Source organism: Cyrtonyx montezumae, unplaced genomic scaffold, assembly GCF_038088225.1.
Source record: "Cyrtonyx montezumae isolate F1298 unplaced genomic scaffold, pur_monq_1.0 scaffold_11, whole genome shotgun sequence".
NCBI lineage: Eukaryota > Metazoa > Chordata > Aves > Galliformes > Odontophoridae > Cyrtonyx > Cyrtonyx montezumae.
The window spans coordinates 4793230-4817560 of NW_027071837.1; the positions used below are offsets into that span (position 1 = coordinate 4793230).

At 46.2% G+C, this 24331-nt stretch overlaps 1 protein-coding gene across 1 annotated transcript; it reads left to right on the top strand.

The window, feature by feature from the left end:
- The first annotated feature begins 12885 nt into the window (after positions 1 to 12885).
- On the top strand, positions 12886 to 23922 carry F9 (coagulation factor IX). Its single transcript, XM_065729462.1, has 8 exons — positions 12886 to 12983; positions 15058 to 15221; positions 15539 to 15563; positions 16673 to 16786; positions 18298 to 18426; positions 20037 to 20278; positions 21425 to 21542; positions 23230 to 23922. The coding sequence occupies exons 1-8, from the start codon at positions 12917 to 12919 to the stop codon at positions 23775 to 23777; spliced, it is 1407 nt and encodes a 468-aa protein (XP_065585534.1). The 5' UTR covers positions 12886 to 12916; the 3' UTR covers positions 23778 to 23922.
- Positions 23923 to 24331: the final 409 nt, after the last annotated feature.

Here is a 24331-nt window from a genome sequence, read left to right on the forward strand (position 1 = left end):
CTCCTTTTGGTTGTCATCTCTGATTTTGCAGCCCACTGGCCCAGACCATTGGCTTCCATTGTCCCCAGCCTGATTAGGAGCGCAGACAATAAATGAGGCTTCATGGAGTCACTGCCCAGTTTGCTTGCTAGCCCTAAAATTCAGAATTGGAGAGCTCTCCCCACAGAAGGCAGTCTGTTTCCCTCATAACCACCCAGGAGGTGTGGAGAGATGCAGAAAGCAAGACTTATTGCACAAGGCATTTTGCAGTGTGAAAACAGCACCAAGACTAACTCCTGTGTTCAACCCCTGTTAAGGCAGAATAGAGGTCAGTCAGCATTCCAGCTTGAACCTAGGCAAGATCTCTCAAAAATTGAGCCCCCGAATAAGAAGCTCAGACATATTTATTTATAGAAATATAAAGTTTTCAAAACATTTCTCAGTAAATAGGGCCTTGGGTTCCACTGCAGAACAGCAGAATATGAGGAATAAAAATAGGTAGAGAGCCCTCCGGGAAAGAAAGAAAACTGAACATTACATCTGTTTGTGAAAATGCTTTTTCTGTAAAATAATCTCCTTCAAGCACATTGGCAGCAGTTTGTTTGGCATAAAGCAGCATCCTCGGGAATGGACATTTTTGGAAAGGTAATTAAGCCAGAGGTCAAAACACATCTGGGGAAGTAGGTATGGCAATTACTTAGCCTTGATGCTTAACAGTAGCTGACAGGCAAATTTATACAGCACCCTTTTGGGTGGTTTAGGCTTCTATTTTCTTATTCCAGTGACTTTATTGCTTCTCAATCAGCTAAAATCTAACCTACAGTGAAACAGCCTTTTCCCCTCGTAGTTAGACTGAAAAGACAGCCTTCAGAAAGACAGCCTTCCAAAACTCTGGGAAAATGACACTACAAAACCTACCCAGACCTTAGAGCTCCTCTCATTGTGATCCAGGTTGCTTTAGGTTGCATTATTTGGTCTGAGAGATGAAATAAAGTCTCCCCAGGGCCAATCAGAGTTCCCATCTGCAGCAATAGAAGCCAGCTGCGTATAGATAGTGTCTTGCAATGATTTTTGCAAAGAAACACATGGAGTTGTGTGCCCAGTTTAACAGAGGAGAGCCAGACCAGGGTGGAGACAAGTGTTGTTCAGAAAAATGGAAGGGTCCTCCAGGAGTACAGGAAGCAGCACGGGCCCTGGCCTCCATCAGCAGGTTCCTAGCCAGTTTTGGACAAAAGCTACTTGCAAATTCAGTGCTGTCTCTGCTCTGATCAAGCGGTTACTCTGAATGACTTTCTCAACTCTCTTTGCACAACTGAGTACATGGCTTCCCTGAGAGTATGCTCACAGAGGGTACAGCCTGGATCCAGCCCATTGAAGAACTGTTTTCCAGTGGTTGCTGGATGAACATGGAGTAGGTGCATCCTCAGACCCCGTAGGAAGGGGCTGGCTGCTCCACCCATGCTGCACCCAATGGGACAGCGCTGGAGACACGAGGGGAGCTCCTGCTGATGTTAGAGATGAACAGGACCAGCAGAGTGAGACACAGAGAGGGAAAAAGCAGAGGGAAAACAGAAACTAGCACATGGAGGAACAATCTGCAGCCACCCTGCCTTCACAGCTCATCAACTAGCTCCACTATCCTGAGATGACTAACTATTGAAACAGCTCTGGGTCCGTTTGGACCCCCATCTGAAAGCCTCAGTTTCTGTGGCTCTTCCTGGAAGTGCATTACAGCACTTTCTTGCACAACAGAGAGAAATCTGTTTTAAATCACCTCAAACTACCAAGTTAGAGAAGAGCCTTCACATTTGTGCTATTCCCAAGAGACACGCAGCTTCACATCACAGCAGTTAAATACGTAATGGCTTTGATCTCAAGGGAAATGAGTATGAGATAAATGCTTCCCTGATAGTTAACAATGGAGGTTTCAGTGGGCATCAGATAACGCTGGCTGCTAAATGGGCTGTCTCCTGTAGAGGCAGTAGACTGAAATACCTGATTTCATCTTCCCCTGGTATTAGTCCCAGATGCATGGCTTGCATTGTATTGCTAGTCAAGAGGATAAGCCTGTGAACACCAGGCTCTGCAGAGACGTGAAGTGAAGCAGTGTTATGCCAAGAAAGGCAGGCAGGATGATTCAGAGTTGCTTTCAAATTACAGGCTTCTTTCAAAGTGGCAGCCATCTGCAGTCACACAAGCTGCAAGACAAGTGCCTAGGGGAGACAACTCGGTTTCTTTACTAAATGAAGTGGAAGAGGCACCTTTCTCACTCTCACCTGCTCTAACTGCCACCGCTCTCATCAATTTTTAGGACTGAATGTTGAATAAGAAATAGAACTCCTGGTTTAAAGCCATCCTCTGTTCTTTCCTCTGCGCCAAGTCATTGAGAAAAAAAGAAAAATAAAAAATCTTTGGTCCTGCAGACTCCTAGAGAGGCTTATCACCTTTCATGGAGACCCATGAGGTGAAACGGGTTCCTGTCAACACAAAGCTGCTGAAGCCACATAATTTCCTCCAGACTGTCAGATTTCAGATACTCAAAAAGGAGTGGACAAGCCCATAGGACTCCTGGGTCTCCTACCTTCATGCAGGATGAGCAAAGCTGTTTTGAACCTTCCATCCAAACTGCATAGCCAGGGCCATAGGCCTTCCCAGTGCATCATTTCTGGTGATCAAACACATCATTTCTAAATCTCTTTAAGAATCTCTAGCAGTGGTACCTGGACATAACTTCAAGTGATCAGTCACTTGTAGTTTTCCAGCAAGGAAGCTTCTCTTCAACTTCCAGGATCTCATTAGAGCTTTGTCTGCTATTTTGAAAAGATTCTCCTCACAACCTTTTGTTCCAGGTACAGGAAGTTAAAATTTGCCTTGGTTAACACAGAACTGTTATTCTAATATCTAAGCAAATTGCTCAGGTTTCTTAGAATAAGGCATGTTAATCTATCCTTCTATTATTTTGGCAAGTCTTGGGTGAGGGGCAACTGATGAACCACGACACTTTTTCTAAGGCTCTGCAGTATCAAATCATGAATCTTACAAAAATCTAGGTATATGTATTGTATCAACCCAAGTATCTTATAATCTCACCCAAAGATACTACATCAAGCTCCTTCAACACGGTTACGTTTCCCATCACCTGCAGTGGTAGGAATGAAGTAATTTTTTTCCCTATAGTTCAACATTCAGTCTAATTCTTTGAGTTTCCTTTCAGATAGCATCAACAGACTATAAAAAAAAATTGTTATTCTCTCTATACATCCAAAATCCATCTAGTTTAGTCACTGTTTTATTTGCATTTGCTTGAAGCATAAACACCAAGAACTTAAAAGCATCTGTACTTGAAGCAGGTGAAAAATAAAAAGACAGAAAAAGAAAGCAACAAGAAAGAAGAGCCCTTTACATCTAACATGCTACATTCATTTTATTTTAAAACACCAGATGCTTTCTGTTATTAAGTGCACCACACAGGCTACAGGACAGAAGACCACAAAGGTGGGCAGTAACACCATTCTGGGTAATATGAAAGGAAGAAATAGTTGAGGTTCCCGGCAGATTATTCACTCATTAAGCATTGGCAGAATGGGGATGCATCAAATTTGCAAGACATTAAAAACAAAGGAGAGAAGCAATGCTTATGAGTGGCTCTGCACAGGCTTATTTTTCACAAGGGCTTCTTTTAGTTTTAAGCTTCCTTTTATTAGAAAAAATGCATCAACAGTGAGATATGCTTAACATTAATCACGTATGTCAGATTCTGCAGAACATTTACATATCTTCAGGTCTGTGCCAAAATGCTATAGAAAGACCCCCACTGGAATAAGTCTTTGATCACACCAAAATGCTATTTCTACTCCTAGAGGTGATTCAGCAATCAGCTCAGCTCACAGAGCTTTTATTTCTACAGCTGAGGACCAAAGGCCTCAAAGATATGCAATCAGCTTCACTGAAAGATCAGAAGTAGGGGACTGAGGGGCTCTGGGGCTAGCTGCAAAATCAAAGAGAGATGTTCCCATTTTGCTTCTGTTTCATTTTGCAGATCACCTTGAGGGATTTGGACCACTTTGTGAATTGGCAATTGGTTTTTCCACCCAATATGCTCTTCCTTTAATTAGCACAAGGCAAAAGCCTTGATAAACCTTCTGCTTTGTGGTTATACATTTGTGTCCCCTACCTGGCCCAGTCCCGGGCTGCATATTTTTCCATTCAGTTGCTTTTATAAGGTTCCTCTTTTAACCTTTTTTTGGACTACTTTTTCCCCCTCACTGCTCTCCACTCCCTCAGCTGCTGGGCAGTTCCCAAATTCTTCTTCCCTAACTCTGAGGCAAGGAACTCATCTCTAAATTCTAGCCCATATTTATTTATGGGTGATCTAGTCTCTTCTTTCTTACACTTCCATTCCTTTCCTCCTGGAGGTTGTGAAATTCAGATGAAAACAACATTAACAACAACAAACAAAGAAAAAGGACTCAGAAAAAAAACCCCACAAGTTCTCAAGGTGTGCACACTGGCAGGATGTAGATTTGTTCTTTTCTGTGGATATGCATTTTGTAGTTTTTAAGAGGAAACCAGAGGGGAAAACTGTTACAGACAAGAAAAGCAGAGGTCTGCACCAAGCTCAGCTTGCTTAGGGCTCTACAGAGGCTGTACTGGGAAAAAAAAAAAAAAAGATGCTACTCAGATTTAGCTCTGAATAAATTACCTTCTGGAAAGCTTACATTCCTTCCACAGCTAAAGAGAAAGAGTTCTGGTTTGTTTTTGTGGCACACACTGCGATTTGTTTGCCTCTGATGAGTTTGTCACCATTTAGAGCAACAATGAAGATAGAAATGGCATTTAAAACATTTACCAGACAGATTAGAGACATTAATTAAAATTTGCTTTATTTCAGACACGATAATTTGTTTTCCTTCATTCTCCCATCAACAGTTTTGGTGCCACCTTATCTCTGCAATGAAGCATAACTACAGCAAGGCTTTCAGCTGAGATCTCAGTTACCGAGTTATTGTCTTCTGGTACCAGACAGAGAGCAGCTGGGCCATCTAGAAGACACTTAGTACCTGAGATAAGGCAGAGGGGGTACCTTTACAGGCTCAGCTGGCAGACTCATGAGGGCATGTTGAACTTGCACTGCACAGACAAAGCGTCCTGGTTGAAGACAAAGTGCATTCTCTAGTTTGATATTTGCTTATCTATGAAATTACACGTTGTGGGACTGAAAGAAGTGTTATGGAGATGGATTAATTCTCCAGAAAAACAAAGCTCTATATCCTGACTCTGGCACTCAGAGACAGTATGATAGTCTGCCTGTATATCTCCCCTTCTTCCCCTCTGTGGGTTCCTCAGTGTGGAGAAGTTTCCCTTTACTGCACATTGGTACAGATGGCCCCTGTGGAGCTCTTATCTCCACTGAATCCTGCATACATTAGTGGAATACAAAAAATATATATATATACAAATTTTTTCAGGACTTTCCCGTAAGAATCCTATCTTAAACATTCAATGCTGAGGGATTAAAACAACCTAGCATGGTCCTTCTAGCTATGGTTAACCCAACAACCTTTACAGAAAGATAACCTCGCAGAAGTTTATAAATGGGACCATTTTCCATCATAAGCTAATTTTCTTTTGGAACTCACATTTTAAATGAATGTTTCTCACCATTCTCATCTTCCCAGGAGGTCACTGCACATCCCCAGGCAAAGTAGTGCCAGCTCCACATGCACACACTGCCCAGAGGGGTTCTTTTCCTGCTGAAAACTCAATGCAGATTAAATCTGAAGTCCTATTCTCTAACTACTTACATCTCTTCACTGATATTGATTACTGTGTAGAAAATGTTTTAAAGATTTTAAGCTTTTTCATTTTTTGAGAATGAAAAAGTACAGGTAGTTCAATCAGAGCATGGGGACATGACCAAGTTAGCATCCTCTGAGATTACAGTGGGCCATTCCCTGTATAGTTTAAGGGAATGAAAAACTGAAGCAGGCATGTGAAGAACCCAATTTTGGCAGCAACGTGGTGGACCTGCTCGAACAAATAAGCTGTTGCACCCACAGGGCCAGTCCACACTGAGAGAACCACAACACTCAAAGGCCAAAGGATGCTTAAGGAAGGAACAAGTACCAAGACCTTTTCTAGCTGTGCTACGTGGAAGATAAAACTACTGATCACTTTTCCAAATGCTGTAATTTGACTTGAAGGCTTTCTTTAGAAACCGTGTTTGCTTTTCATTTTTAATCAAATTGATTTAGTTTTCCTCCTTACAATGGGTCTGTGCCTTTTGACATTGCCACAGAGTGGAGATGCCAGTAATAAATACTTAAAGACTCAAAGCTTTAAGTGAAATGAAGGATTTGTTGGATAATATTTCACTTCCCTTAAACTGTTTGTTCACCATTAGAACTGAACATTTTAATTTTATGCTGATTGCTCACAGAGCTAATGTTGAGACACTTTCCCAAGAAACCCAAGAGCCAGGAAAGCAGTCTATAAATAACTGCCTTGGAAATAAACTTCTGTGAATTGGACATAACCCAGATCAGACTTTCAAGTGTGTTGTAAATTACCCACAGCCAAAGCATAGGTCAAAAATATTTACTAGCATTGAGCTTCATTCTTCAGATTCACCTCCCAGGAGTATTTTAAATCCAGAGCAGATAATAGAGAGGCCTGAAGTTCAGTTCTGCTTGCCCTCAGCCCTCTGTAGTTATTTATTCCTGTACTGATACGGCAGTATTATCTCCTGGTCTCGCACTGGTCCAAGCATCCCTATAAAACCAAATAATCATCTGAGTTTTCCACTACATTAATACAGAATGGATTGCTTCTGATTAAAGATCACTTATGATTAAACCTGACTTGAAAAGTATTACAGCAGCTTTAGAGAAATGTAGGAGAACAGAACTATGAAGGAGGAAGAGAAGTGGAATCAGACTGTGTTGGCGTGAAGCAAAGGCAGAATTTGGCCCTAGATCTATAAGATCAAGACAAGGTGGTAGCTGGACAACTTGAGCAAGGATGTGTTCCTGCCCTGCATTACTTCCACTGTGCAACCTGAGCTGGAAAGCTTGGAGCCTCAAAGAGAAATGCTTGGGACCACATTCATTTGTGGGAAGAATATAAGGAGCATTCACCAGTTGAGGCAGCATTCATAGCTAGGAGCTGTGCTGCCTTTTAGAAGGAGGCTACACGTACAATCATGAACTCTTCATGTTTCCACGAGTTTGAGGTAGCTTTCAAGATAAAAGCTGATGCAAAGAAGCATCCATCAAAAACCCTTGGGAGATGCTTCTTGTGATTTCTAAGATAATCCTCTGCGGTTTTGAATTATGATCTAAGCCTGAGCTTTGGAACTCATGCATTTTATTTTTCAAAGAGATGAGCCCGATTTAGAAAGAGTGTGTCACATACTAGACATAGTATTCTTTTGCTGATTGTGTTTCCATGGATGTGAGACACTCCTCTTGATTTTAAAAAGTTTACTATAAGCTCCAGCTCAATCTACTCATAATTAGTCATACAACCTTAGCTGCTAGCCAGAATAAATTTTTGCTAAGGTAAGATAGGGATGCTGCTTTTTAAGACTGCTTTGTATTAGTTTAAAGGCAAACTCTCAGAAGTAAAGTTTCATTTATCAAATTCCATTGAAAGTTCAACCAGTACAATTCTGATGAAGATCATTGCATTCAGCTCCAAATTAATGCAGCCTTCATGGAAGGGAGTTATGGGCTTTTTTAGAGATGGCAAGTCAGAACACCCAACCATCCATTCTTGAATACAGTTAGCAAGAGAAGCATACCAGGGCACTAGATTTTGGGGACAGAAAAGAGAACACAGGTGAGGTTCGCCAGAAAGGTCAACTCAGTCTTAACTATGAACTCTTTATTGCATCTGACACTACTGAAATTCCCAAGAAGATTTACAGTATCTCATTATAGAACCAGACTGGTGGCTTCCTCCACTGTATGCATTGATTTTAGCAGATAACAGGGATTTTGTGGTCCCTGTTGTTATTACATCAACAAATTAACTGCTTTGTTCAGTAGGTCCCAGAGTTATGGGGACCCTTCCAAATCAATCAGCTGGAAGTGTTGGTCTGAGATCATATTATTTAAGCAAGGGGCAAGCTTCGAGTGCAGCTACTCTGTGTACCTACAACTCAAGAGAAGACTGGTGGTATCAGTTAGGGACACACAGGTTAGAAATATCCTTATCTCTTCTCTGCATATCCTCCCCTTAGATGTTAATACCACAGACATTTTGGATTCTGAAGGGAAGGAAAGCAAATTATAAAGACAGTAGAAAGAAAGGGAGGAGGAGAAGGTGAATAAGGCACAAGGATGCTCTGCTACAAGGAGAAATTAGAAACACTGGATGGAAAATGGTTAATGCAAATATAACAAATGAAGGCATAGTCACAGGCACTGACATAGTAAAACAGATAAAGGGAGAACAATTAATGGTGGTAATTTGAGCTTAATATGAAGTTAAGTGCAACGTCTAAGACTGCAGCAGGCCTGGGTCTGCTGGCTGAGATTCATTTCACCCCCATTTTAACTATCCAAAATAAAGTCTGAATAAAGTGAGAATGAGAGGGAGAGGCACTTTGATCACTCAACAGCAGGCATCAGAGCAAAGTCATGAATTCTCTCCCACAAATGAAGAAAGAAACAAGCTCCTCTGCTTGTCTGGAGTTAGCCTCTTTCTATAAACAGAGTCTTGGTACAGGAGCATTTCTCAAGACACTACACTATTTATACCATCAGCAGATAGGGGCAGTGGGTTTACCAGCGGAGCGAGAAACATCTTGCAGGGATCTGTTTCAAAGCAATCTCCAGAGCTCACGTTTCTGTCAGCAAGCCTGCAGCAGGACAAACCTCTATCCTATATCTGTGCCTGGCCTATTATAAAGATTGTGTCAGCTCATGCCAAGACACAGCAGCAAGCCAACTTCCAAGCTTATATTTAATTTATTGCTTGGTCTGTATGATGATGCCTGAATTTGGTGATCTAGCTGACCCATCAAAATCTGCAAGAGCTGCTACACTCTCAGAGCTTTGTTTCATTGCTTTATCCAGTTGGAAGTGGAGATGCTGAATTCTAAATTTAGAATAACGTCAGCACCTCGGTGCATCTATCTGTGCTTGCATTCTATTTTCTGAAAGACAATGACCAAACCAAATCCAGATTTCCTTTTAATCTTGCCTATTTCAAATCAAACTGAAAAGGACATTAAAGCTGCTACTGTGAAACGTGCTGCTCCATGAATTAGTAATTTTGTTTACTTCCTACACTGGGAATTTTTTTGCCTGTGTTGCTGTTTCTTACTGCCACTCAACGTGGGGAGCTTTTATTTGAATGAGACTATTTCAAAGCACTTTTACGCTCATGTAGAGTCAGGGACTTATTTATTTTCTGACAGTTATTTACTTCCAGTAAATATTTCACAGCCACTGGATCTCCCAGATGAAAGCAGAGTTTGCTCTGTGCTCCTGTGCAGGAGTCTAATTAAAAACTGAATAAAATGGGAGGGACAGAGCCCAAGTGCTGACTGTGATGGATGTGTCCGGAGGGAGTTCAGCAAGGGGAGTTTGCTCCTTGGCACAAGCATTGGAACCTCCACGTGACAGCAGAATAATAATGTCCAACACAGGAACCAAAAGCCCTGAGATGGATGAGGGAGTACAGGAGAAGCTTTCAGAGCAGAGAGCCAGCCCTGCTCCTGCACAAGCTGACAGCACGCTGCAGTCACCGCTACTTTCTCCAGTTAAGTTAATCATTGCAACAGAATGATGGGTACTGTGAAGTGCAATGGCTGTGGTGCCTTCATGTTTGGGTAATTTCAGCACAGAAAAAGGCCTGAGATTTCACACTAACCAAATAAAGAGGGGGAGAAAATAAAGACCAAGCAATGCTTTCACTGTTATTTCAGAAATAGCTTGTTTGCTGTTGGTTAGGGAAAGATTACTTACTACTGCTGTCTAGAGGGCAAAGGCAAATTGGAATTTGCTTAAGGTTTTGAGGAGGATTTTTCACATAAAAGAGTGCATTTGGAGACAAGGGAGATTATGAACAATCCTTTAACAAGATCCGCAAGCCATCAGCCTGTTTAACATTATTGATCAGTGCAGCCAGAGCACGTTAAAAAAAAGATCATCAGATTAAAATGGAAATACCTTTTTTGTTCTGACTTCTCATAAAATGCATTTCTCTTTGCAGAGGAAAGCTTCTCTGAAAGACCAGCAGCTCCCAGGCCCAAGGTGATGGCCCTGCTGGGAACGTGATGTTTCCAACACTTCAGCTGCTGCAACTCCCCGTTCTGCTGTGTCCTCCAGACCAACACACCAGCCCCAAATACACACTACCAGATTTCTGTTGGTAGTTCTTGATGTTAAGAATTTCCCACTTCTTTCCAAGGAACAATTTGCATTTTTTTCTCCAACTGCAGACACAGAAAATAATAAGACAACAAATAAGCCAATGAATCCCAAAAGGGGAAAAGAAAGGTAGTAGTGTACCAGTACCTTAGAATCCTTGAAGTCTAGGAAGCAGAATCATAGAATCACTGAATCATTATGGTTGGAAAAGAGCCCTAAGATCTCCAAGTCCAACCCCAACCCACCCCACCATGCCCAGTGCCACATCTCCACAGTTGTGGGATACCTCCAGGGATGGATAGCCTATGCCAGCTCCTCACTGCTCTTTCTGAGAAGTTTTTCCTGACATCCAACCCAAACCTCCCCTGGTGCAACATTACCTGAACCAAAAATAGCCCCGATTCTAACATCTCAAACCAGAAGGGGCATCTCATAGAAAGCCTCTTCGTAGGAAGAAGCACAGTTTGACTGTGCATTTTCAATGCTCTTCCTTTGAGAGCATAGAACACCAGATCAAAACAAACCCAGATCAGGTATTTAATTGATGTCATCCACCTAAACAACAAAGCTTTCATCTCTAAAGTGCTCACAGTGGCAATCACAGCTCTGGGGATTTTGGTTTCAGAATAAATAAAAATAAACACTTAGCTTTCAATTCAGTGCCCCAGAAGTTGACAGCGATAGTAGTAAACAATAGAAATTATTTGTGTTAATAGCCTTGTTTATTCTAATGATGTTGGCATTTTCTGTTGAGATTAATTAGCCATAATGTTGCAAATAGTATTACACGTGAAATATGCACAATAAACCAAAAATTATTTGACTGACCTATGTTCTGAAGTAAAATATTTAAAGTAATGAGATTTCAATTATCCTTTGTTATGGTAGGCCATTCCCTACACTCTTCTTTATTGAAAGGAGATGTATTGTTTCAGCATTTTAGCTCAATTTATTTTCTCCCATTTACATTTTCTTATGCACAGAAAATGAAAGACGACCGTTACCTTCTCCACTTTGCATTCAATTTACATCAGTAGTACATTACCTCATCCAAACTCATTTCTCCACCACAGAAATTTGATAACAAAAGCTACTGCCAGTGATGAATAAAGATCATTTCAAGTGGAGCAAGAAGAAACAAGATGAATTATTGGTTTGGGGACCTTTTTTTACTCAAGAAAAGAAATATACAAGATTTTTTCTACCGAGGCAGCACGGATCTCACAAAGCTGTAACTCAAATTCAGCATCTCCTGTTTGCCTACAGCTGATGCTCCTTTCTGCATACAAAAGTAACTCCATGCAACCATAGATGTCCCTCACAATTGTTGCACGAAGGAACATGTCTACATTTCTGGACTGATTGCTCAGAACTGATGTTTCACAAGCTCAAGCAAACACTCTAACAACTACCCAAGGGTTTCTGTAGCCTCAGAGCAATTGATAGCACTCCAGCCTGCAAGACACAGCACATCCAGCACTGTACATTGCTTCCCATCAAAGCAGCCAGCCTGCCTGGGAGTGCTCATGGTGCTGTGAAACACACGGTGGGATTCTCTTGCATTGACAGTAGCACAACATTCATTTTGCTTTGACAACAGCACAGCATCGATCTTGCTTTGCTGGGAACTAGTGAGGCCTGCTAGCTGCTCTTCCAGCCCTTGTGCTTTAACAAGCCACCAGAGCCTGCTAGCATCCATTGTGCATGGGCATGATGCTGGACACCAGCTCTGCACTGTGCACATGACAAGCTGCAATCGGGAAGCAGGTTTCAAGGAAAAGGTCGTTGGCATAAAGGCCAAAAGCCCTCTCCAGAGCAGGGTGAACAATGTCAGCTGACTTTCCCTACAACCCCTCAAGGAGAGAGAAGAGGGGGGAGGCTTGTATGCATTCGCTTTGACCTTTCCAGAAATGAACACTTCATTTTTTACAGTATGTAGTATTTTCCCCAAAGAAATTCCTCAACTCTTCACATTAAGGGAAAGTCAGAAGGGAAGAAATGTTTTTTAAGAGTTATCAGATTTTCGATAGAAACCTTATTTTTGGTCAGTCTGAAGCAGGAGCAGTCAGCAGACCTGCAGCCAAAAGTCTGCACACTCTCCCTGCTCCAGTGACAGGGCTTATAGGATCATCTCCAAGTGAATCTGTGCTGGCTCTTTTGGAAATGTAGGCTGTGCTGAAGGCTTTGAAAGTGCTACCGTGGATTCTATATGGCAAATGACATCACCTGGATAGGAACGGACAATCCAGTGCTTTGAAGACGTTACCGAAGCTGTTAATATATCCTTGTGCCTTGCTCAACCTCCAAATCTGGCAGCAACATCCTATGGGGCAGGAGGTAACCCCAAAGGCTGCAGCTACCTGATACATTTCTTCAGCATGGATGTGCCCTATCAAGTAAAACCCTTGCTGCCATTCCAAGGCTCAGCAATGGCACATCTGGGGACCTTAAATTAAAGGGTTACCCAGAGCAAATAAACAGGAGCTTGCACTTTGGAACTATTGACCAAGCTCCACCACCTGAACAATTAGTTCCTAAGTTTGGGCAGTGTGAAGAAGATGGCAAAAATCCCCCTCATACTCTCCTTTTGTCTTCTGGAAGCTTTTCTTGGTGCCGAAAGTACAGGTGGGTTCATTTTAAAACCTAGGAAGTCCTTCACTCCTGGGGGTGGGGGTTACTGGCACAGGTAAAGGGTCTGCTTGTCACTTGACACTGGGACAACTTGCACTGTGTTGTGAGAGACAAGGGGTCAGCAGGACTGCAGCATTTCAGAGCTCCTCTACTTGAAGCTCTGCCTCTTTCTTCAGGAAGGAAAAAAAAGCCTTTGTGATGATTTTATGCAGAAAGTTTCACAGGGATTAATTTTAAGAATGGGATTCCTCTTGAATTTGAACAGCTTTCAGAGCTTGATTCAGCCACTTAGAACACATGCACCCACACACAAAAGGAAAAATGGGAAACACAGCACTGGTGGAGTAACATCCACAGCCTCTGTGTGCCATCACTTTTTCCTGGAGTGCAGCACTCACATCCATGCAACAGTCATTGGGCTTTCCACAGTGGGATATGTTTAAAGCCAAACCCAGTGTGAACTTAAAGACCGTATGATGCAGCCAAAATTGTAGACAAGATAGAGTAGTTGATGGATGTGTGTAATCACACACAGTAATGCAGGCTGCTGCATGATTGATCTGTAGCAGCAACAGTTCCAGCAGAGTCTGGTTCACTTCCAGCACAAGTACTTAGCTGGGGCAAGGCCTTTCTTCTTTTATTAAAACATTGCAAGTAACAGGTTAAAAAAAAAGTACTTTTCCCAAGTGTTTGTTTAGCAATGGAAAGTGAGCAGAGTCATCACCCACCTAAGTGTATTTCCTAGAAAACTTAATACTCAGGTTGCAGGGCAGATGTCACCCCCAGCCCAAAGATCCTCTCAATCTTTCAGGTACTAATTTAGAAGTTGCTAAGCCACACATAAACATACGCTTGGTATGAGGATCGTTTCCAGCCTGGTTGAGCACCTTGCATGTGATCCCACAGGTCCTGCCACTTTCACTTCAAATCAAGTTCTGCCTACAAAGCAGCACATGGGATTGGTGTACATCAAGGCAGTCTAGATGGGTCTGAAGGAAGTGAAGTTGTTTTCATAAAAAAAATGAGATCTCTCCATTAAATGGGCTAATTATGGCAGGTGCCTGGCACCTTCCACCATGAAGAAACGAAGGAGCAGATCTAATAAAATGCAGCCACGATTGGTGGCATGTAGCTGTGCCCATGTCTGGTTCCTCAGGCACTAACCTCATGGAGAGGCCAATAGAGCTACAAATCCAATGAGGACTGCTCCATCTCCCTCAATCCAGTTTTTTTTAGCCCAGCTTGTGTTCATGACAGAGGTCATAGCACATGATAGATGGAAAAGGGTCTCCTCCAGTGACTTGCATGCTCCACATATAAACCCCAATCTTGCAGATGGGAGGGGATTAGACAGCCCACAGGAGCTGCAATGTTTAAACCAAGCCAAAGTTCTTAACCCATCAATATCTACTGCCAAACAATTAGATTAATGTCAGGATTTTAATGCACTCCCCTTTTTAACTGAAAACACGAAGAAAGCAGAGGATCAAGCAAGCTTTATAGTGATTAAAATCATTGCAAAAACAATTAGTATAGCATCTAACACAGAAAGACAGAAATGCTTCCTCCTCCAACCTGGGGAGGAAGGTCAGTTCCAGCTGAGAGGGCACACACGGTAGCACCATGATGGGACCATGTCACCAGGTGGCAACCTGGACACCCCCTCTGGACCTAGGGCCAGCAGCCTCAAGTCAGCAGTGCTCACACCTTGCTTCAATTTCTGTGCTCAAACAAGATGCCTCTAAGCAGCAGCATGAGAAAACCTTTGGTTTTCCCTTCTTGAATAGCTTATTCTAGTTTAGGCATCTATGAAAGGAGATATTCACACCATGTGCCAAACATCGGTGCTCCTAATCACACTCTCACCATCAGCCAGTTTTGACTCCAAGTTTCCCAGCTCTGTTTCACTAGGTTACAGTTAAAGCAGGCACCAAAGAAACCTCAGGTAGGCTCCCAAAACATCACTGGCAGTGGGGGATGATAAACTCATGAGAAGGGGTTTTCAGAGAGCAGAGCCCTGCTGCCCACCCACAGCCCTCTGCAGCCCAGCTTTCTTTTCCAATTGCAGTCTTCATTGAGAACAAAGAGGCAAGCACGGTTCTGAGCAGGACAAGGCGAGGCAATTCAAACAGGCTGGAAGAGTTTATTCCTGGGAACCTTGAGAGAGAATGCATAGAAGAAAAATGCAGCTTCGAAGAAGCCCGAGAAGTGTTTGAGAACACAGAGAAAACAGTGAGTATCACTGCTGTGAAACAGCCTAAACTTCTCTTGGCCTCACCAAGTATGGAGCGCTGGGGTGAAGCACTGTGGGAGGAGGACTGAAGAGCAAAGGGGGTTGAGCAGGAGCCAGGGGCAGCACCCATTGCCCCTTGGTTCTCATTCACAATCCATCTGTTGGGCTGGGGAACCTCATTAGGGGTTGGGTCCTCACCACTGGGTCTGCTGAGGTTGTTGTCCTCCTTCAAGCCTTTGGCTTTAGTTCTGGAGCCATCCCTTTAAGCCCAGGTATTAGAAACCAAGGGATTTTTTTTCTTTTTTTTCCTTTGCAGATGGAATTTTGGAAAATATACATTGGTAAGAGCTGCTTTCTTCACATTCACATGCATAATATTCATCTCTCAGTCCATAAGCAGCAGATGCCTATGGAAAGAAACATTCCTCAGCACTCAGACGTTGTTTATCACAGAGTTGGTCAGAATCACATACTCTAAATGTTACATCTGCATCGTAGGACTGTCCTCTGAAAAACTGCAGTGCAATAGAAAGCACAGCAACGAGAGCAGAGCAGAACAGAGTAGCAAGGCCCTAGGCTACAGCAAGGGTGGATTTGCTCAAATGCACCAATCACAAGCACAAAAAGAAGCTGCTTACCTTTGGAAGACAGCAGGTACGTAGGGATCTCCAGCTAAATGCACTTGCCTTCACTGCCAACCCTTAAATGAGGTCTGGGAACTTCTGGTCACTCAGGTATAATACATGCACCTGAGCTCCCCTGGGCTGGTCCTGCCTCCCCACCAGGTGCTCCATTCCCTGTTGCCGTTGCATCACCACTTCGGAGTGCCCATCCCTGTGGTATAATTGCTTTTTTAGTCTTTACTCCAGACCACCAACTTTGCAATATCTGGCATTTCTATTCCTCAGTTTCTCAAATGCAGGTAGCTGGGTGAATAAAAGTCAGGACTACGACACACTATGAAAAATCTAGACCTGCTGAGAGCAGGGAAATGTTAAGAAGGAAACCAATGACGTAGGCTCGCAGCCCCAGTATTCAGAAAGGTCTCCAGACCCAACACGCACAGGGGGACAGCAGTGTTCAAATTCAGATGAGTAAAACCCAACCACTCTTGATGACATAAGTCTTTGAACTTCAGCTGTGCAACCAAGCCAAGATGTGAGATCCTGCTGTCACATCACATGAGTGAGATGAAATAAAGCAGGACTAACCCAAAAGGAGACAGCATATGTAATCGGGCCTTTGGACTAAGCACAGCTGCTGATGTTCCCACGGTGCTGATGTTGCCTGTTGTGCACTTGTGTGCCAGATTTGAACTTATTTTCCATCACAAAGATGGAAGGCACGCAGCCTCCTGCTTGTCTTTAACAGCAGGCTTGTACAGAGCACTTGGCCACCACCTGCCATGTTGGATGCTCATGTTTGTTAACTGTCCTGTCTTCTCTCAAAGATGGAGATCAGTGTAACTCCAATCCATGCAAAAATGGAGCTGTTTGCAAGGACGGAGTAAGCTCCTATGAGTGCATGTGCCCACCTGGGTACGGAGGCAGGAACTGCGAAATAGGTATGTACAAGGGCTATGTCTTGTGGTTGTTCTGCCCTCTTTGAAATCCCAGCTGATCAAAGTGGGCACAGTGATTTTCATCCTAATCGAGGGCCGTTTCAGACGTTGTATGAATGTGCTAGTGTAGCCTGCTGGCAGCAGGACTGTGAGGGGATGTGTTTTGGGGTTTAGGAAGATGTCTCCCTCCCCTACCGTCCCCTGCAGAGCACAGCTGAGCACCAAGTTGCTCTTATGTGAGGCTCACTCACCCCAAGGCAGCCCCCGTGCTCTCACTCCTTTCCACCCTCGCACCAGGTGCTGAGTGGGGTGGGACTATGGCAACCTCCCCCTAAAGGCCCCCTGCGAAAATCGTAACCCTAATTATCACCAGCAATCTTGATTCTAAAGGCAAACAAAAGGCAAATATTTTCCTGATGGATTGAGGAATCTATGGAAACCAAACAGCTGATAATTCAAGCAAGAGGGATATTCAGCTCTTACATTTATAATATAATCAGAGGCTGTGCGACTCGCATAATGTGCTAGACTCACTGCACTAATAAAAGATTCTCTTTCTAGTTGTGCTTCTGCTCTGGCAAGAGAGGAGCGTACGTTAAAAAGAGCATTTCAAAGCTGCATCAAATTTAAATAGTCTCACTGCAGATTTCTCATGGAAGCGAGACAGAAACAAAAATAGCGCCCGAAGTGAGGCGTGAAAAGGATCTCTGTAAAAATAGTAAATGATGGCATTAAAATGGCTACAGGAAGGGAGGTGTCCTTGAGGAGGTAGGAGTGGAGTTAATCTGCTGTGAAGCGGTTTGAAAACTCACTGAGAATTAAAAGGGGGCCTGCAGGTGAGTGGATTTCCACCTCCAAGGGATGGTGGTCCCATGGTAGTGGAGGCTGGGGTGGGAGCAGGCACCTGCTGTGCACTGGGTTGCCCGCTGAGCCACGGCTGCCCTGCAGATGCTGAAAGCAGTCCCACGGAAATGAGTCCTCTGCAGCTGCACCGATCTGTCAGTACGTCAGGAAGAACATGTGGTTTCAAACTCAGGGCCCGGCAGTAATCCCGAGTCAAAGCCTTCCTGGGGCACCCGTGGGGCACACAGTGCTCTCTGTTGGCACCTGCACCGTGGCTGGATTTCCGTAAGCACGGGGGTTGGAGGGGAGCACAATAGTGGGGAAATCACGTGGCTCATAACCAAATATTTGCAGCAGTCCTTTGGGGTCAGGCTGCCAAATTTTGGACAGCTTGGCAGAGCTGAGAGGCTCCGATTGCACCAGGACTGGTATGCAGGGATTGCTGGGGCTCAGCAGCACTTCTTTTGGGATCTCAGGGCCATTTCCTCACGCTGCCATCCCAAAGCAGTGCTCAGCACTCCCTCACTATGAACAGGGAAGGGATTTACACCTTCAGCGCAGTCTGGAACAGCTGCAGGCAGCCCCAGGCTGATCCCAAAGGCCCAGGTCCATACAGCTCTCACCAGGGCTGTGTCAAAGAGCTTTCAGCATCTCGTTTTGATTTCTTGCAGACTCTACCTGCGCTACAAAAAACGGGGGCTGTGAGCACTTCTGCAGGCATGACCCACCACAGAGGGCTGTGTGCTCCTGCGCCAGCGGCTACAAGCTTCACGAAGATGGGAAGTCCTGTAAACCTACAGGTTAAACCTTAACGTGTTTTAAAGAGTCGGGTTAAAGATTCCAAGGTCTCCTCCTTGCATGAATCTCAGAGAAATGAGACACCCTGTTGGAAGCCAACCTTGTTCTCTTGCTTAGCAGATGTAAAGAGCCTGACGCTGCACTTTCCCAATGGCAGATGCGAGGCTGCACTTGAAAGACATGGTCTAAGCATCCTTTTTATAGCCTCGGTGCGTGGAGAGGAGTTTAGGTGTCAGGAACTTTACACACGAGGCAAATGCCTGTTTCAGAAGGCTGCTCACAAAGGCATGTCGTATATTTCTAGATACAGATCAGTAATTTTCTGGAGACATAACTATTATGCCGTCTGTACCAGTATGTACAACACAGGCATCCATTCAGCCAGAGCTGGCTCACAAGTTGTTCCAATAGCTACTACTTTGATACTGAGCCTCCACCCAGGATATCATGGGACAACAGACGATCTTTCATCCTTTAAATCATATTCCCTGAGTTTTCCTCACTCGCAGGCTGTTACTACAGCTCTAGCTCATTCAATCCCAGTCCAACAAAGCAAGTTCATGGAGCCAAGCATACCCAGCAGAGGAAAGAGGAGACTGACTAGAGAAAAGCATTGTCAGTTAAGCTCAATGTGAGGTTTGGTGCCATCTTATTTCTGACGTGTGAGTGTAGCTGACATGCCACCTGGCTGGAGAGAAGGTGCCTGCAAGGAATGGGCTGGCTGTCTCTCAGCCTGAGGTACTTTCTATGCTTTCTGCTAATGGAGATATGTTCTTTGGACCAGAATGTTAGTAGTAAGACCAACTTTCAGCCTGGGCAATTACTCTTCCTGCAAAAGCTTAACATTTCTGGGCTCTGAAGCCTTCATTCCCAGTGCAGCCTCCTGATGGTGCTTTCTTTCACTGAGCTCTTATTGGAGCCCTACTCCTAACATGGACTTTTTAAGCAAATGTGAAATCTCTGTAGGCCATGCTCACTTCTGATTTTACACTAATGTTTGTTTGCACAGTGCTGTCAAAAGCTTTTCAGATGAAAGACAATGCCTGATGCTATTTACTATTTTGACTGCCACTATCAGCAGGAATTCAGCACACACTGCGTAGGAGAGAAATGGGAAGAGCTCAGCTGAAATGAGCCTACAGATGAGGTCTTCATTAACAGGAAAATCTAAACTCAAGCATGAGTTTATTAATGTTTTCCTCACCTTGGTGCCAAGCAGGATTATCTGTACAACTGGCAGATATTGTTTCTTGCCCTCTCCCAGCTGGACATTCATTGTTCTGGAGCAACTAGCTGCAGAAATGTCAGCCAACAGCCGGGCTGCCCAGCACACAGCTCCCAGGCACGCACCCCAGCATTCTGCTAAATAAAGGCACAGCTGTGCCGCCCTGTCCTGCCTGCCCTCTGTCTTGCAAGCTTCCTTACTCATAAAAGCAGTGCACAATTCATGTCTAAAACCCTTTCTGCTTTTGTAGCTCTTGTACACTGTCTATACGGACGCTCCGGGCCCCGCTCAGCTCATTTACACATCTCCTCGCCTGTTCCTTCCCCTGTTTTGACAGTGCAAGAATCATTGCACTGCCGGGCATAACCTCGTCCACTTCTCCTCCAGTGCCGTATCCCTGCGGGAGGATCACAGCTCCTGAGATGAGGGGAAAGGTCACCCGCACCGAAAACACCATTGAGCACTGGAACATCACCGCCAGCGACGACAAGGACGACGCTCACGACGAAGTGCTCGACGTCACCGAGCTGCCCCCCACCTCCGCCCCCACCAAGATCGTGCCGATAACCAAGAACGACACCAGGGTGGTGGGGGGATACGACAGCGTGAAGGGCCAGCTGCCCTGGCAGGTATGGGCTGCCCCCACGTGCCCCCCCTCAGCAAGCTTTGCAAAGAGCGACGCAGCTCCATGTTGGGTGCAGCCTTTCTCAACTGATGGGAAATATCTTTTCCAAGTGATATTCTGACTCTGGTCTCTTGCGAGCTCTAGCACAGACCAGCGCTGCCTGTGGCAATGACCCTTAGGGTCCATTTGTGCAGGTCAGCCAGGAGGAGTACCAGAAATATAAACCTAAGAAATCAGCACCCACAGTGAAAGCTTATTCACACTCTCCGAGCCCCCCGAGGCTGGCTGTGCTCACAAGGACCCCCACCTCGCCAGGCACAGACCTGCTAAAGGATGTCACCTCACCTGGCAGGTGAGAGTGCCCAGCCCGCAGGGGTCAGGCAGCAGGAGGGAGGGATGCTGTGCTCTCCCCAGGGTTCGTGGTGGCTCCAGGGCTCGGAAAAGGGTCCAAGAAAGCCCGCAGCGGTGAGCGGGCAGGGCTGCGAGCAGCGAGCGGTGCTGCCATCCCGTGGCTGTCGGATGGGGACGGCCGAGCGGGGACTAACGCTGCGGGAGCGGCTCCGGAGGCAGCCGGGCAGGTGCCGTGCCGCGTGGGAGGGCCAAAACGGGTGAAACGGAAAGGAAATCCATCTTTACAATGCAGCTCAACAACTCGGCTGAAGGATTTCATTCGAAGTTTGAGCGTAGGGATGTCCTGGCTCGTGCCCCATGAGTGGGAGGCTGCCAGATGGTTGTATGATGCAGGGACTTAGCATCTTGTCCCCATATTCTCTGGTCATTGAAAAGCACTTTTATGAGGGGTTTATAGAATTGCATTTTGGGAAACTCTGCGTTAAACCGGATTTTATCACAGAGTAGCCTGAGTTGGAAGGAGTTGGAAGTTCCAACTCCTGGCTCCACCAGAACCCTACACTGGGGCTGTCTGACCCCAAGCCTGGAGCGGGGGTCATGCAGGGACAAGTGCAGCACAGCACCAGCAGTGTGCAAACCGGGGTGGGGCACAGGGACACGCAGGGAGCAGCTCCTGGCATGACTGGGGAAGCACTGGCTCTGTGCGACTTAATACAGCCCATCCTACAGACAAACCCATACCCTGCACCTCCCTCTTGGCAACAAACCCCGCAGCTGTGGATTCCTTCTGCTCCTGCAGGTTCACCTGGTGGACAGCAGAGGTTTGGGCTTCTGTGGAGCGTCCATTATCAACGAGAAATGGGTGGTGACAGCAGCACACTGCCTGGAGCCGGGGGACAACGTCACGGCTGTGGCAGGTGAGCACTGTGGGTGATGCCAGGGGCTCAGCCCGACTGCAGGAGATGGCCCCAAAGGCAGAGTGCCCCTCCAGCAGCTCTGCAGGAGCTCAGGGCCAGGCTGCAGGGCACGGGTTGCTGCAACTTCACATAACTAATTCATCTCTGCTCTACAAATGGTATTTCCTCCCAAATCCTGGTGCTCAGCTGTGCCAGCCTGCCTGCTGATATTCAGCACGGGGCTTTGGCAGCGCCACATTTCACAGCCATGGCACTCCTCCCCCCCCTGTTACTTGTTTCCCCCCCAGTGCAGGAACCACGCTGATGGAGCTGGTAACAGCTACAGGCAATGTTCAGAGGAGGTGGGGTAGAATCTCACTTTCCTGTATTACTGACAAAAAATGAGATTCTACCCGAGCCTTGAAACGCTGAATTCAGATCTACAAAACTGACCTATCAAGAGAGCTCCTTCTGCATCCTCACCTTCTGCAGCAGCACAGCTGAGCCCTGGCTGTGCACTGTGAGCTGTGCAGCACCATGGAGCTCATGCTGCAGGACCAAACCCCTGCCCTGTGCAGGCAACAGGAGGCTGTGCAGCTTGCACACAGCTCTTCTATTTCCCTAGCCACAGCACCCAGCACTGCACCCACAAACACGAGGAATTCTCGGTGCAATGCTTTTCCCCAGGACAGATGTTCTGCATTTGCTGCATGTGCACACCAGCTCCCTCCCCTTCCCAGCTCAGCCCTGCTGTCCTCCAGCTCCCCCTGCACTGCACCGCCCCGCAGCACTGCTCCGTTTCCAGGGCAGGTAGCAAGTCAAGTGAGCAAAACATCATTTTGCAGGGCTTTGGGAACTGCTGGATTTGTACGTGTCAATCCTTCACCTCCATCCACACTAAATGTTCAGCTTCATTTACAGCAACCTGGGAGGCCCACACAACAACAGGGGTGGAAGAAGCATTGCCAGCCCCATTTCTTTCCCTCTCTGCCTTCATCACTGAAGCACGTTTACGGGTCCCCAGCAGCAGCAAGCAGCTGTCGCACCCTCTCAAAGCCTCCCCCACTTCTTGCTGTGGAAACGCAGCCTGTGAAGAAGCTGACACTCACACTGCAGCAAAATAAAAGGAAAACCCCAACCCCGAGGGATCAGAGCAGCAGCACAGCCACCAGCCCGGGCTCAGCTGGAGCACCTCCTCACCTCTCTGCCGGGTCCCGTCGCTCCAGCTGGGGCTGCTGCAGATGTTGCTTAGAGGAGATGGGATGTTGCGGAGATCACGGCAGAGCACGGGGAAACGCTGCAGTGGGGGTTAAACACTCGGGCTGAGAAAAGTGGTTCTTGGCATCGCTGGGCCGTGAGTGAGGCAGGAGCTGGGCTCAGTGCCCACTGGTGGCTGAGCCCTGAGACCCACGGGGCAGTGATACCCCTGCAGCCAGCTGTGGGTCCACAGAGGGGCAGCTGGCTCACGAGCAGGGTTTTTAATGTGGGTTTGTAGTCGTAGGGTCTCTCCCCCTCTGGTGGTAGGGCGGCATCCCCGCGTTGCCATTCGCTTTGACAAAACCCTCTGGGCTGCAGTCAGTGTGTTTGTGAGGTGCTGCCTCAGGGGGCAGAGGGGATGTGCGCTCTCTGGGGGCTGTGGGACTGGGGAGCAGCAAGACGGCACTGGGAGGACACGGCTGTCACCGGGCCCACACGTTCCTCTCCACAGGTGAATACAACACAAAGGAGGATGACCACACGGAGCAGCGGCGGCAGGTGGTTAAAATCCTGCCATACCCGGCCTACAACCGCACCAGGAACAAGCACCACAACGACATCGCTCTCCTGGAGCTGGACCAGCCGCTCACCTTCAACAGCTACGTCACCCCCATCTGCATCGGCAGCCGGGACTTCACCAACAACCTGCTGAGCAACGGGCCGGGCACGGTGAGCGGCTGGGGCAGCATGCTGTACCGCGGCCGCTCCGCCATCGTCCTGCAGGTGCTCACCGTGCCCTTCGTGGACAGGGTGACCTGTCTGAAGAGCACCTCCACCACCATCCTGCAGAGCATGTTCTGTGCCGGGTACACGGCCGGGGGGAAGGACACGTGCGGGGGGGACAGCGGAGGGCCCTACGCCAACAGCATCGGGGAGACGTGGTTTCTGACCGGGGTCACCAGCTGGGGTGAGGAGTGCGCCAAGCCGGGCAAGTACGGCATCTACACCAAGGTCACCAAGTACGTGAAGTGGATTAAGGAAAGCACGAGGCTCACCTGACTGAGGTGCAGTGCTGCAGGACGGACTGCTGCAGAAATCACTGCGTTTTAATCATCGTTTCTGTATGAAATGATTTCTGCTCCTGCAACAGAACCCGGTGCAAATGCGGCAATACAGAAATAAAAAGGCTTTTTAATTAGCTGTGACGGTGCTCCTGCATGCACCATGTGTCCGTGGCTGCCCACCACGACCCCCTGCCTTCCCCCTGCACAGTCCCAGTGGGATGCAGGGCAGGTGGTGCTGGGGGCAGCTGCTATTTCAGACCTCAGGGTGAGTGCTGAGGTGCCTCCCCCATCTCACCCAAAGCCAATGGGATCCTCTGTCACTGCTCATTTTAAAATCAATGCATGTGTCAATGATGTACCTGTTCCCCCAAAAAAGAAGTAAGAAATAAAACCAACACTCAGATTTCAGAAGCACAGCAGAGGCATCTTTGAACAGAGTGGCATATTCTCATATGAATTTATTTAACAACTTTTTAATCTTTAAATATAGATTTAACACGTGTTGTTTTGTTTTTTTTTACAGGTACATATACAATATAGTTCATTTAG